At 34.9% G+C, this 14164-nt stretch overlaps 2 protein-coding genes across 8 annotated transcripts in view; one reads left to right on the top strand and one right to left on the bottom strand.

The window, feature by feature from the left end:
* NAT1 (N-acetyltransferase 1) overlaps nucleotides 1-2712 on the top strand; it is a 62113-nt gene extending 59401 nt beyond the window's left edge. For all 7 annotated transcript variants that reach the window (XM_076479540.1, XM_076479537.1, XM_076479534.1 and 4 more), the window contains exon 21: nucleotides 336-2712. In XM_076479540.1, the coding sequence (XP_076335655.1) occupies nucleotides 336-404 (69 nt within the window). In that variant the 3' untranslated portion in view covers nucleotides 405-2712. The remainder of the gene's footprint in view (nucleotides 1-335) is intronic.
* Nucleotides 2713-4326: 1614 nt separating this feature from the next.
* The window catches only part of LOC143238900 (uncharacterized), a 42404-nt gene continuing 32566 nt past the window's right edge, over nucleotides 4327-14164 (bottom strand). The window contains exons 10-14 of the mRNA XM_076479533.1: nucleotides 13222-13355; nucleotides 10149-10247; nucleotides 9066-9255; nucleotides 7574-7666; nucleotides 4327-5442 (exon numbers count right to left, since the gene is read on the bottom strand). Of these exons, the coding sequence (XP_076335648.1) occupies nucleotides 5032-5442; nucleotides 7574-7666; nucleotides 9066-9255; nucleotides 10149-10247; nucleotides 13222-13355 (927 nt within the window). The 3' untranslated portion in view covers nucleotides 4327-5031. The remainder of the gene's footprint in view (nucleotides 5443-7573; nucleotides 7667-9065; nucleotides 9256-10148; nucleotides 10248-13221; nucleotides 13356-14164) is intronic.

The following is a 14164-nucleotide window of genomic DNA, read 5'->3' as shown; positions in this document are numbered from 1 at the left end:
AATGTATTTCAGAACTGCTGCTACCGATATTAACACTTTTATTCATAAGGAGAGAACAATGTTTCGACCTTCGAGGTCGTCTTTTGTAACCTGAAGATGACCTAGAAAGGTCAAAATGTTGTTCTTTCCTTATCAATAAAAGTGTTAATACCCATAACAGCTGTACTGATATACATTTATATTATCATTTGCTTTCATTCATGAGTTCTTAGAATAAGTGGGGGAAAAAAACAAAAAAAAACTTCTAGCTTATTTCTTAGATGGTAAGTTATGAAGTGATCCCCAACTCTTCCATATTTTTTGTATCAGCTGTTTCAAAGCCTTGTGTATTTTAGGTGAACCAATGGCTGACCTGGCTGGAAGAAGCAGAGGAAGAAGATGGTTCTGATGAAGGGGAAAACTAACCTTTCTCTGAGGATCATGTGTTGAGAAAGTGAATAATTTGTGTGGTGACTGATGTTTTAACATATGAAAGTATGGCTTACTCTACCTATAATCATGACCCTGTGAGGCCATTTAGTAGCATTTCAGGAATCACGAAAAGATTGTGTCTGTCTGTCAAGCTGGGTTGGCAATCACTCGCCGAGTGGATTTCTAAACAGTCCATAAGTTGCTCTTTTATACATAATTTACTTTAAATCACCGATGCTGGTTACGCCTCTGGAGTCGCCGTCTTGAATGCATGAATTTTGCTGTTTCCAGGTCTGGTGTCAGGTTTTTATTTTGTAGCTAATGTCTTCAACACAGATTCCAGATACACTGTCAGGACGGCATGTGGTTTTTTTTTAGTGGTGATATTTTCCAGAGGAAGTATTGAACTAACCTCAGTATGGTTCAGAACATACAAATTCCAGGGCGTCTTGTACAGTTGTTTTAGTTTTTTCTTACCCATAAATAGAAAACATTTGACGTAATCACTAAGAATATGCTAACGGTTATGAAGAGTTTGGAAACCTAAAAGATCTGATAGGTAACAAGTTTAGGTGCCGATTTTTGTGTTTATTGAATTTGAATTAAGTATCATGGAATGAGTTAAGCGAGAAGTCTTAAAATTTACTTCTAATGTATTAAGTGTTGTGCTGCATTATGGGAACCATTTTGAATTTCATTATACAGTACTCAAATATTCTCTTAGTGCATTATAGTGTGCTTCTATTTGGGATAAACACACTGCCCCCACTCTTCCCCAGATCTAAGAGAGAAAGTTTTACCAAATTATGCTTTTTATTTTATTTTTTTTAAATGAAATCTGAGTACATCCATAATAGGGGGTTTTGGTGATGTTGACTGGACTGTGATCATATTATGTTGGAAAGTTTTCTCTTAAAGTTACCATAGACATAAGGTTGATTTCTGTAACATGCCTTTCTGGGTGTTTTGTGGGATGTTTCTCGCACATACAGAATGTGTGACTGCTGGAGAAAATACCAAACTCCTGTAATGAATGTCATTGTTTCTTCAATATAGAATAAGATTCTTAACGTATCAAACCATGATCTTGAATAGATCAAAATGTTTATAATGGTCCTTTGTACGTGAAGGGTTTCAGTTTAAAAAAAGATAATCTTAGAAAGTAATCTCCTGCAAAAAAATCTTCCATATTTTTTTTCTAAAAGTTGGTATAGTTAAATGAAGTGTTAAAACATCTAATCTTTAATAAAGATACGTTGATTATGGATAAATTATCTCAAGTGTTTTTTTCTTGAAGTTTTTTCTGTTTTCGTTGAAACTTAGGTCTGTATGAAACTTTTTCATTTTTGTAGTGCTAGCTTCATAAAATTATTTTAAAATTGTATGTTATAGTTAATATATGTGTTGAATTGTGCATTGCAGATAAAAGGATATTAAATTAGTAAATTTGTTTAATTGGAAATATTTTAAAAACAATTTCCTTTCAATTGTAAACTGCAGTAAAAGGTGGTTTTTAAGTTAAAAGAAGTACGTTGGTCAAGGATCAAGTGATAGCACAGTGTTCATGGTCAAAAAATGTGATTGGATAGATTTCAAGGATTTTGTTTGACATAAATTTGTAAACCAGTTTGAAGAATAGTGTTATCTTCTCAGATCTTTATAATTAATATTTTGTTTTTAGATCTAATTCTGCATTGAATTGTGTGGGAGTAACTAATTCTGTGTCTTTTATGTCTGTATGAAAATTAATATTTAGGTGGTTTTAGGCTTAGTTAATTTGTATTTTTTAAGTGCATTAACGTGAACGTTTGAGTAGCCGTACTATTACACAACATGAACAAAGTGTGACTAATCATGAAATGAGACGTGAACTTTGGTGGATTCAGTAATTTTTATTAATTGATCGATGTAGAAAATAGATCTTAAAATTCTCTAAGGATTAGCACGTTACAATATTTTCTGTATGTCCTCATGTTAAGCGTCATTGTGAGGTGTTCCCTTTCATATCGTAGCCTTTTGATATATTGGTTTAGATGAGTATTTCGTGTCTTGTATTTAAAGAGCGTGGTTCTGTTAAGTGTTAGGAAAATGTGCTTGTTTTAAAGATCCAGTTTGTGGGATAACAAACGTTACTTAGGCCAACAATATGGAATGTTTCCAATAAATAGTGAATCAAAATCACCATGTAATATATGTCCGCCATGTTTTTTTTAGTATTATTCATACTGAAAACATTTTTAAAACCCCCTTAAATTGATTTAAAAACAACAATTGCTTGTATATTAAAGTTTACTGGTGTCAGTTATGAGTTACAAGTTGTGGATATTATTCAGCTAATTTAGTTTAAAAGTTGACATTTGAAATAATAAAGTACATTGAATAATTTATCTATCGAGTGGTAACGAATATAAGGTGGTAACGAATTCTTTGGTAACAGTATCAAACACTTGGGGGCGTTCACAGAATCATTAAAAATAGTCAAAGGTGGGTGGGTAATTAAAAGCACGTAAAAAGAATGCAGACAGGTTTTTTGTTATATACATGCCTGATTTTAATAAACATGGCTAACAGTATATTTCTTGCTCTTTCTCATAACACTGTCGTGTATTTCTAGGCGTTGTGTTCGATGAAAGGCGTTAGTCTTACAATTAAGCAAAACAACAGGGGGGGAGCAAAGAAAACTGGCCTTGTATGTGTCCTCCACTCCAATTCAACTGGGGGCTTAGGATATGGCAGAATTTGTGTGTTAATAGGGCCGACTTAGAACATCTCACAGAAATCCATTTTGGAACTCCTTCCAAGTGAGGACCCTAGCAAAAATTTTTAGTTTTTAATTAAAATAATTGTGAATGCGCATTTAGAAAGACTGCAGAAAACTCTTGGTTAATATGTAGATACATCTTAGAAATCAAAACTGAGTGTATAGGCGTTAACTCACCTAAAAAAAAATAATTTTTAAAATTAAGATTTTTGCAAATTATCGTTGTTGGTGTAATGTTAAAACTTTACAAAGCAACGATAGTGTGAAGGGAGCTTTAACAATTTTTCTCTATAATAACTGAAATGTACGGGAAGGTGATGCTTGTAATAGATACATTATTTTTCAATGTTACTAAATCGGATCATTTATCAACTGTTGCCCTCTAGTGTTGTTTATCTTAAGTTTTCCAGATAATGAGACTGAAAAAGGGTTTATGGGTCAATAATACGCTTGTCAGATATTTTATAATAATAGGTGAGGTCGTTTGTTTGATGTCCAGTATTGTAGGCAAATGTTTGCAACATGAACGAAAATTTTCAGTGTTAAACTCAAATGAACATTTGAAATAATGCAAGTTATAAACATGGTTCTTACAGCTGCTACGAATTGTTTGGTGTACAGTAAATGTTTTCATGCACAAATGTTGTGACATGCCGGTATGAGTAATTCTACTTACATATACAAAACATAATTGTGCAATAGTATTTTTTCTGTGATTATAGCTAGAGAAACGTTCATTAAGTAAATTTGTCTATAAAAAGGGATTATATCGTTAGTATTAGTAACTAGTGACACAGCGGTATGTCTGCAGACTTGTATCGTTAGAAACCGGGTTTCCATACCCGTGATAAGTAGAGTATAGACAGTCCATTGTGTAGTTTTGTGTCTAATTCTAAACAAAGTAACCAAATGTGTTACTTGATGTGTATGGCCATTAAAACTATGTTCACACCTATTCCTTTGAGGGCAGACAAGATATAACGAAAAAAACCTTAAACCTAGAGGCACATTTAAACCTTAGAGGTGACGGATGTATATCTGGTCTTAATTGACGCACATACAAATACTTTAGTTTCGTTCTTGAGAAAAACGTGGAATGGCTTTTGTTGGTACCTCAAGTGAACAAAATATCTTCAAGTATTTTCGTGCAGTTTAGACATATTTCAATAAGAAATTCAACTATTTTTCCCATCGTATTTTCATATTGCGTGCACTAAAAGGTTAAGCTAGCTCATTACGTTTACTATGACATAGATCTTGTGACGATGACATTAGCTTTATTAATGAGCTATTCCTCGAATATTTTGACTCGGCGTGCAATGCAAAAACAAACTCGATACCCGTAGAAGAGCATACATAAGTCTGTGTTCAATAAGTTATCCATCTTGTGCTATTCCGAGACGTGGTTAATAAGTCACGTTATTCGTATAAACTATTCCATAAAATAATTTGAGTCGTAGATTTTAATGAATTTTATTTTTCCAAATTGGTTCAGAATTCTTTTCATATAAATGATCACGAAGTTACTTCTTACGTAACACTTTTAGCCAACAAAATTAGGATCAAACTTTGTAAAGATACTTTATGTAATATTTTCAGTTAACAAAATCTGGATTTTTGGAACGTTGTATTTTGACACTTTTTAACACAGTTTACAGAAAGTATATCGGCGAATGCACAGAATTCTGAACAGTTTAGTTCCATCACATACGTTTCCCACCATGGTTTACAAAGTACATGGACGCAAACAACAACAAAGTTATTTGCATTGTGACTGTTATTAAATATATGATTATAGAATCTCGGGATAAAAACAAAATTGTCTCGTTTCTGATATCCAATAATGTAAAAACTCCCATTTATGCAAAGCTTTCGGTGCTGTTCCCAGTGAGCGAGCTGTTGAACTTTCTTAATTCGTCTTTAATAGCTTGGATAACTGACAATGCAGGCTCGCGAATTCTGATTGCGTTTACTGTATCGATTTCATCGTAATCATCATCTGGAGTTGTCCCGCGTTGCTGCGTGTGCAACTCGACTGTCGACCGAAACCTCCCAATTGTCGTGTATTCGGGATCTTCGTGGAGAATGTCGAGAACTGGGCAGGAAGTGGATGCTTTTGGTGCATGCGTTCTCTGCTGAAACAACCTTGGCCTTTGATTACACGGAAAAGAGTTGAAACTATCGTGCAGCGAGCTGGCAGAACTTTCAAACGCGCCGTAACTGGTAGAGGGTGCTGATATCGGTCCAAACTTGGAAAAACTCTGTGTATTCTTATAAAACAAATTGTAAGTTTATATATGAGTGAACAATTCTGAGAAAAGACAGATTTTATAAATAATTAAGCTGAATACTTCTAAAACATCGTATTAAACAAGTGACAGTTTGTGCGTATTTACAGAACAAATTACACGAAAAAGATAAAGATCCGACTTCATTTTTTTTACGTCTCTTGCTTGAACATACCGCTATGAATATATCGGCTATTAACCCTAGAATTAGGGCCAGTAGCATTTTCAACACGATTTTCCTAAATTGTTTATGCAGTGAATTGTCTATTTGTCCATGAATTTGTTGGTTACGAGGCCCCCTAGTAACATGTGAATTAAAGAAACCATCAATATCGTGGTCGGTACCACTAATTACAGCCATGGCTTTTTACGCGTTGAACATATCCAATTTTTGTTAGGCAGTTCTTTGTAGTGAGTGCTACAGAGAGCAAAGACATGAAACTAGATTAATTTGAGGGCCCAACCGGTAATGAAGGGCATAAAAACAAACCGGTTGTTTAAGGGTTAATGAGAAGACGGTTCACAAGTTATCGATGTTTCTTTTTTCCTTCCTGTGTTGTAGATGTCGCTATCAAGGGTACTGGACACAACATGTGTCGCTTCTATACTTGTTGTCATTACAGTTAATGTAATTATTTTTTACAATTATGCAATTGCTCATAAGTATTTATCAACTGTTCAGAGTGTAACATTTTTCTTATAAAGATTGAAACAAGCGTGAATTTATGATGCGAAACATCAAGTCTTTCTCTTGGAAGGTTTAAAACGTTGCAAACAGGTGCCTTATGGTGGATATCGAGTAAAGAGGCAGTAGGTTAGCGCATATCTAGAAGGAAAACTGAAGTAGAAAGCTGCGTACTTGTTGGTGTATGTCAAGCTTGCCATTATGACGTGATATCAAATGATATAAACACAAGCAGCGGAACGGGAGGAGTGTGGTACCTCCCTTCTTTGACCCGGTAGCGAAGTGTCCCTTTAGATGTAGTATAACGCATAGCGTATAACTATCATGGAAAGTCGTCATTTTATTTTTGAATTAAGTGGTTGTGTTTAATGTAGTAAGTAAAATAAATACAATCGTTAGTTCCCTCCAAAATCAAATATATTTAAGGACTTATGACATATTTAAGCTTCAAGCAGCTAAATATTATGATGCTAATATTCTCACGAACCCACTTTTGAACACTAATTGGAGAAATCACCTTCTCCATACTATGAAGTTATTGATTAATATTGACATCTGGTCACAACAAGCTACCTACTTAGAGTGAAACTCGTAATAAATTATCGAGAAGTGTATCTTTTCATAATTGTCATAAGATAATAAGCTTATTGTATTTTTAGCACTATATTCCTTATCTAGTTCTTTGGAGAGTTTTAAGAATTAGGAGCGTATGATAATTTCAACCACACCATATTCGTCATATACTTGTACGGCCTGGCATGGCCAGATGGTTAAGGCGTTCCACTCGTAATCTAAGGGTCACGGTTTCAAATTCCTATCGCACCAAACATGCTCGCCCTTTCAGCCGTGGAGGCGTTATAATGTGATTTCAATCCCACTATTCGTTGGTTAAAGAGTAGCCCAAGAGTTGGCGGTGGGTGGTGATAACTAGCTGTCTTTCCTATAGTCTTACACTGCTAAATTAGGGATGGCTAGCGCAGATTGCCCTCGTGTAACTTTTCGCTCAATTCAGAGCTCATCAAATACCATTATAGGTAGACGGTCAGGTCTGCTTCTAAAAAGTCTCGTCTATGTGTGTGTGTGTGTTTTTCTTAGAGCAAAGCCACATCGGGCTATCTGCTGAGCCAACCAAGGGGAATCGAATCCCTGATTTTAGCGTTGTAAGTCCGTAGACTTATCGCTGTACTAGTGAGGGGGGGAACTGGTCTCGTGTATTTCCGCAGATATTTTGAATTAGAATGAATCGGAACATAATGTTCAAGAAGTTTCCCGAGTCTGGTAGGAACCAAATTATGAACGCGAAGCGTATCCAGATGTATAAAAACAGGAGAAAAAGACCCAGTAGACTGGATTCCTTATTTCATTTTGGTATTAGTATTGTTTTTATATTCCATTACGTAAGTGGATTGATCTCCTCAGCTCGCTTACCGTCATGGCAGAAACTGGTCTTCCATGGAAACGTTCATCATCCGATACCTTTGTTAAGTTTTCAGATGCTTTGCTTCTCTTTAAATTATATTCCTGGAAAATAAAAGATATTAAAAGTAATATTTAAAAGATTAGATTGAAATTTAACCAAAAGTTCCGAAACAGTGAGTGACGTCGTAAGTTGCACTAAAACCTTATCAATATAAATAATCCTTGGAAAATAAAGGTGTGGTTAGTAAAATAAGTACAACAAGCACTTTTTATTTGTCGTAGATGCGTTCTTGAAGGCTGTGACCAACAACAGGGTCTACTAACCCTTTAACTTGCATGTTATAGGTGGAAGATTGTTCTGGTGACAAAAATGTTTCTGTAAAAATTATTGTAAATAATTTTACTCCTTATTTTTACAATACGATCTGACAAAAAACAACAACAAACAAACATTAATTTACGGTATAACCTGAAAAAAAAATCCAAATCAATTTAATTAACATTAGTGTTTGTCTGGAAGCTGAGTCCATGTGGAGAAGCAGGACCATTTTTAGAGGCGAATCCCTTTGTTTCATTGGCCTTATTAATGACATCTAATAGTACTCTGATGAACTTGTGGTTTAAATTTTTTATAATCTCTAGCAACTTATTTTTAAAGAATAATACTATCAAGACAATAGAAATTTAATGTTTGATACTTAAAGTGTGTGTTTATTTTACCAAAGCCACATTGGACAATGTGTTATGTTCACCGAGAGAAATCGAACCCCTGATTCTAGCGTTGTAAATCCGTAAACTTTATCGCTGTACTAGTGGCGGACGGTACTTTGAGAAATAAAATTAATGACATTAACCCTAGGTTTCCAAAAAAAAAAGGTTGACAAAGAAGTTTTGTTTTTGGTTATAATAGGTGCAAGAAACTCATATTGGAATATTAAGTATTGGTGTTAGATGCACTTTTTAAAAACTGTAACTGAATTTTTTCTTCTCTGTGATTTCCTGTCGCAATTCGTTATGATGTTATAAAAGGATTGTCAATTTCATTATTCAATCGTATAGTGTTATCGATAAGTTGCCTTACACTTTTATTTATCAGGTCAACATCCGGAATGGGCATGCGCAGCTAATCCTTTCGTAGCTTTGCCTAACATTCTGAAACAACAAACAAACAAAAAGGCAAAATATATATATATATATATATATATATACATATTTCTGGTTCAAATATCCGTTACCCGACATACTTAACTTTTCAGCCGTGAGGGCATTATTATCTTACATTAAATCCCACTATTCATCGATGAAAGTTAGCCTGAGAATTGGCGATGGGTAATGTTGGCTAGCTGCCTTCCCTTTAGTCTACCACTGCTAAATTAGGAATGGTATCGTGCAGCTTTGAGCGAAATTCAAAACAGTTTCAGTGCCCTCTAGCTCTTTCTTTGGTTGATCATCTACCTTCATCATGTTGTGTTGAACATGATAAAAGAGAAGACTGACATACCTTTTTCAGCGTGTTCTTCAGCTCTGTTACTTCATCTCCAGCTTTGTATATCGACCACACTACCTTTGGTTTGGCAGGTGGTTGTTTATGTGGCGGTACGGAAACCGTTTCTGGTTCTTGGTGTATGTCAGAAGTAGGTGGTGCGGACATTGGTCGAGAAGACACTTGATCAGGTAGAAAAACCCCAGTACTGAAACATTAAGCATTCAACAAAGTAAGTATTAATCATTCGGAAGAAGAAAATGTCACCTGAATTACACAGGATATTGAATTATACTCTTAACGACAACTGTAAATCAGTTACAATACTCTTAAAGTCAACTGTAAATCGCTTATAATAATCAAAGTTGAGTTTGAACGATTTGTTTGGTCTTCACAGTTTCACAAATTAACTGTTTTACGTTTGTTGTATTTCATTCTCTTTTCTTACATAATAATTTAAGATAAATTAGAGTGGAATTAAGAAACAGTTTTAATGTTTCAACAGCTTATGTTAAGATTAGAAGATAATACACATGACACGGAAACTAACAGTCTAATGTGCACTCCACACGGAAACTAAACTATCGTGAAACATTTTGAATGAAGCAAAATAAGATAAGCGAAGCGATAAGTGTGTAGATACATTCACCCATGTGAAGTTTAAACACCTTATCAGTTATTGTAACAAGATAAGCGAAGCGATAAGTGTGTAGGCACAGTCACCCATGTGAAGTTTAAACACCTTATCAGTTATTGTAACAAGATAAGCGAAGCGATAAGTGTGTAGGCACACTCACCCATGTGAAGTTTAAACACCTTATCAGTTATTGCACTTTTGAACCATTAATCTGTTATATTTTTAAAATTTATTACAGGAATGTATTTTCATGGATGATGTATTTCAAGGACAATTTAGTCTTAACTCATTGTAAGAATTCTGTATTGGTCAGAAAATATATATTCAACGAACGGCTCGAATCTGGCATGGATTGGTAAATTATTATCTCTATATATTATATAGTACTCTAAAATATTTCAATAGGTGAGATGCTTGGTCCCATTTTTCTAGTGTACAAATTAATAGAATATTAAGAACTCCACCTGGTGTCATTTTCGAGCTGAGATGTGGCTGATCGAGATCGTATACTAGTGGATCGTGAGGTTCCGTGAACAGTCGGTGAAATTTTCTTGCAGCGTAGGCTAGAGAAACATTTTGAGATTTTATTTCAAACTCAAGTATGTAAACTTTACGACGGGGTAGACAACTTTTATATAAACGTATATTGCAACAAAAATAGGAATCACATTTTTATTCTGATGCGATAATTTCATCAGTAAACCAATTCAGTATCCAGTTATAATAAAATTGATATGGCCCCTACAGAAGATAACACATACATTACTATAACTAAACACTACACACAGAAATAAGCAAATTTTAAACAATTGTAAGTGGAATATTTTCAACGGGTACTTGGTTTCAAAACGAAGAGAAAGAAATGTGAAAAGAAATATATAACGTATATTGTAGGGCTGCAGGAAACAACTTTAAAATGAACAAGAAATGAATTTTCAAATGAAAGTATAGAACGCATTCCTTTTTGCAGAACTTCAAAGAATCACATAGGAAAAGCTTAGATATAGAATCAATAGGAGTGAAGGATACAATATTCACACATAGAATTAATATGGAGTGAAGGATGTAATATTTACACACAAAATTAATGGAGAGTGAAAGATACAATATTCACACATAGAATTAATGGGGAGTGAAAGATACAATATTCACACATAGAATTAATGGAGAGTAAAAGATACAATATTCACACATAGAATTAATGGGGAGTGAAGGATACAATATTTACACATACAATTAATATGGAGAGAAGGATACAATCTTCACACATAGAATTAATATGGTTTGTTTGTTTTGAATTTCGTGCAAAGCTACCCAAGGGCTATCTGCGCTAGCCGTCCCTACTTTAGCAGTGTAGGACTAGAGGGAAGGCAACTAGTCATCACCACACACCGTCAACTCTTGGGCTACTCTTTTAACAACGAATAGTGGGATTGACCGTCACATTATAACGCCCTCCAGGCTGAAAGGGCGAGCATGTTTGGTGCGACGGGGATTCGAACCCGCGACCCTCAGATTACGAGTCGAACGCCTTAACCCACTTGGCCATATCGGGTCGAAGTTAATATGGAGAGCAGGATACAATATTCACATATAGAATTAATGCTTTAACAAGTTTCTTTCATGTTCACAATATGAGTAACAGGAATTGATGGCTATTTCCATTGTACAAACGGACAGTTTTTAGACTACTTTTAGTCAAATCTATAAAAAGTCTCCATTCTTAAGGATGATGTTCGTTACCTAATTCTTCCATTAATACTTCAATAACTGTGCAAAAATACAAAGCATGTTGTATGGTGTAGTAAGAAGCAAGGCTGATGGAAACTTCAGTAAACTAAAACTCTTGTTTCTGAAACTAATAAATTCTGTTCCTCTAAACAAGAGCAAAGAAGTTCCTCATACAGCTTTGACAGACACAAATCATGAATCAGATCATTCAGCTCTTCTTGTGTGATCAGATGAGGCAGCTGATGTTAAAGTGCCACAAGAATAGAATTACTAGATGAAGGGGATCATGATGGTACATTGTCTTCTTAACAGGATAATTCTTCTTTTTCAAATACATTGATGGATGTGGCACTGGAAGACCATTCTCAAGAGGTACTGGTTTCGTTGTAGATGGAATATCCAGAAACATTAGTTGTGCAAAAATAACAGTCAGTTAAATAGTCTTTGGGCTTATGTTATATCATGAGAATTGCAAATGGCATAATTGTTTTCTTCTTATTCAGCCACTGTGTCATGCCAGATTTACAAACTGTACAAAACCCATGTGGAGCCCAATGTTTTTGTTGGTCACTGGTTTTACACTCAAAAGAGTGATAGTAAGTTACCATTACCTTGTGTGTGTGATGTCTTTCCCTCGTGAAACTGTAATATATTTTCCACAAATGTACCAGAAACTGTTTGGGTGATTTTTGTATTTTTGAATTTTACTCAAATTGGAGGCAGCCAACATTTCAAATGATTTTCTAACAAATGCAAAATAATTTATGTTTACAGAACTAGAGTTTAAAAGATTAAAACAACAACAACAAAGCTTTGAAAAAGTTGATGATATCGTGGGTATGAGGTGAGGAAGAAGATCGGACTTTGTTCTAACTTGGCGTGGAGCAAGACGAAGTGATCAACTGAGTGAGAGACAGAGGCGTCTCACTCCACCATTTCTATGCTTAGTCGAGGGACTTTTCTAATGTTCTAGCAAACTGAGCATGTGAGGATTTCATGAGCGTGGGAATGAAGCAAAAGTGGTGCATTTCGCTACAATTATATTGAGAAGAAATAATATATATAAACAATATATTTGGAATTTAACACCAATACAATACAGTCAATGCTTGAAGTTATCAAAAATGTATGTCTTTTGCCCATTAATCTCTCAAAGTAAACGTAACTTCACAGCATAAACCTATTGCACTCGGTTGGTTGCATGGTATTTCACAGTACTGATAAAATACTGAGATATTACAATATCTAACGGCCCAGCATGGCCAAGCGTGTTAAGGCGTGCGTCTCGTAATCTGAGGGTCGCGGGTTCGCATCCCAGTCGCACCAAACATGCTCGCCCTTTCAGCCGTGGGGGCGTTATGTTGTGATGGTCAATCCCACTATTTGTTGGTAGAAGAGTAGCCCAAGAGTTTGGGGTGGGTGGTGATGAATAGCTGCCTTCCCTCTAGTCTTACACTACTAAATTAGGGACGGCTAGCACAGATAGCCCTCGAGTAGCTTTGTGCGAAATTCAAAAACAAACAAACAAACAATATCTAACAACATGGAGGTGATGAACAAATTTAGTGCCACAGAGTTACCCGAATCATTTGATTTTTATCGAGAAGCAAATTCTTTGTTGTACAGTGTAATCAACAAGAATTATTTAAATTCGAATAGTACGTATAATGACATCCAAAACATTATTAATAGAACAACTTATATAACATTATAATATGTATTTAAGTTGTAGATAAGATTGCACAAAACAATACTTTTATTTTCAATAGAAATGATTCATTTTAAATGCGCATGGTAACAACTTACCTGCTGTACAGACGTTTGGGGGCAGCGAGAAAGAAAGCGTCATCCAGTAACTGAGAGACTTTTCTCCTGACGGTGTTCAATTGGAGTTCTTTGTTAACTGTATCCACATCTGTATCTGATAAGGTGTCTGCTGGCTGATCGTATGAAATAAAATATCAACTAATAACTGAACGGTAAAATATAACCAGAGCTAAGTGGTACATTATAATCAAATGAGGGTAAGAAACTTTAAGGCATGTTTTATTTTTGCCAAACGTATCAGGGTGTGTAAATATGGGAAGAAGAATGGATGACCAGATGATCAATGTCCTAATATGGTAAACCATCACCCATCATCTTAATAGCTGAAAACGTTGATTCCATTGTTTTGATATTAAACCTGGGTTACTCATGTCTGCTGTAGAAGATAACATTACTGTTAGAATATATGGATATCTTGATCAAAAACGTGTATTCATTTAAATTTGTGTAAATTTGTCTTGTTTTTAAATGTTTAGCCCCAAGTTCTTAACACCATATACAATACTGACTCGTGGCTTTCAACACTTACAATACTGTTTCATGTCGTTTAACACTTACAGTACTGAGGCATGTGTATCAACAATTATGGTACTTCATGCCGTTCAACACTTATAGTACTGATTTTTATTGTTCGACATTTAAATTACTGATTCATGTCGTTCAACATTTACAGTTCTGATTCATGTTGTTCAACACTTACAATACTGTTTCATGTCGTTTAACACTTACAGTACTGAGGCATGTGTATCAACAATTATGGTACTTATGCCGTTCAACACTTATAGTACTGATTTTTATTGTTCGACATTTAAATTACTGATTCATGTCGTTCAACATTTACAGTTCTGATTCATGTTGTTCAACACTTACAGTACTGATTCATGTCGTTCAACACTTATAGTACTGAGTCATGTGTATCAAC

The sequence above is a fragment of the Tachypleus tridentatus genome, chromosome 13 (genome assembly GCF_004210375.1).
Source record: "Tachypleus tridentatus isolate NWPU-2018 chromosome 13, ASM421037v1, whole genome shotgun sequence".
Lineage (NCBI taxonomy): Eukaryota > Metazoa > Arthropoda > Merostomata > Xiphosura > Limulidae > Tachypleus > Tachypleus tridentatus.
The sequence above is the reverse complement of the archived record's forward strand: the minus strand, read 5'-3'. Positions and strand labels throughout refer to the sequence as shown.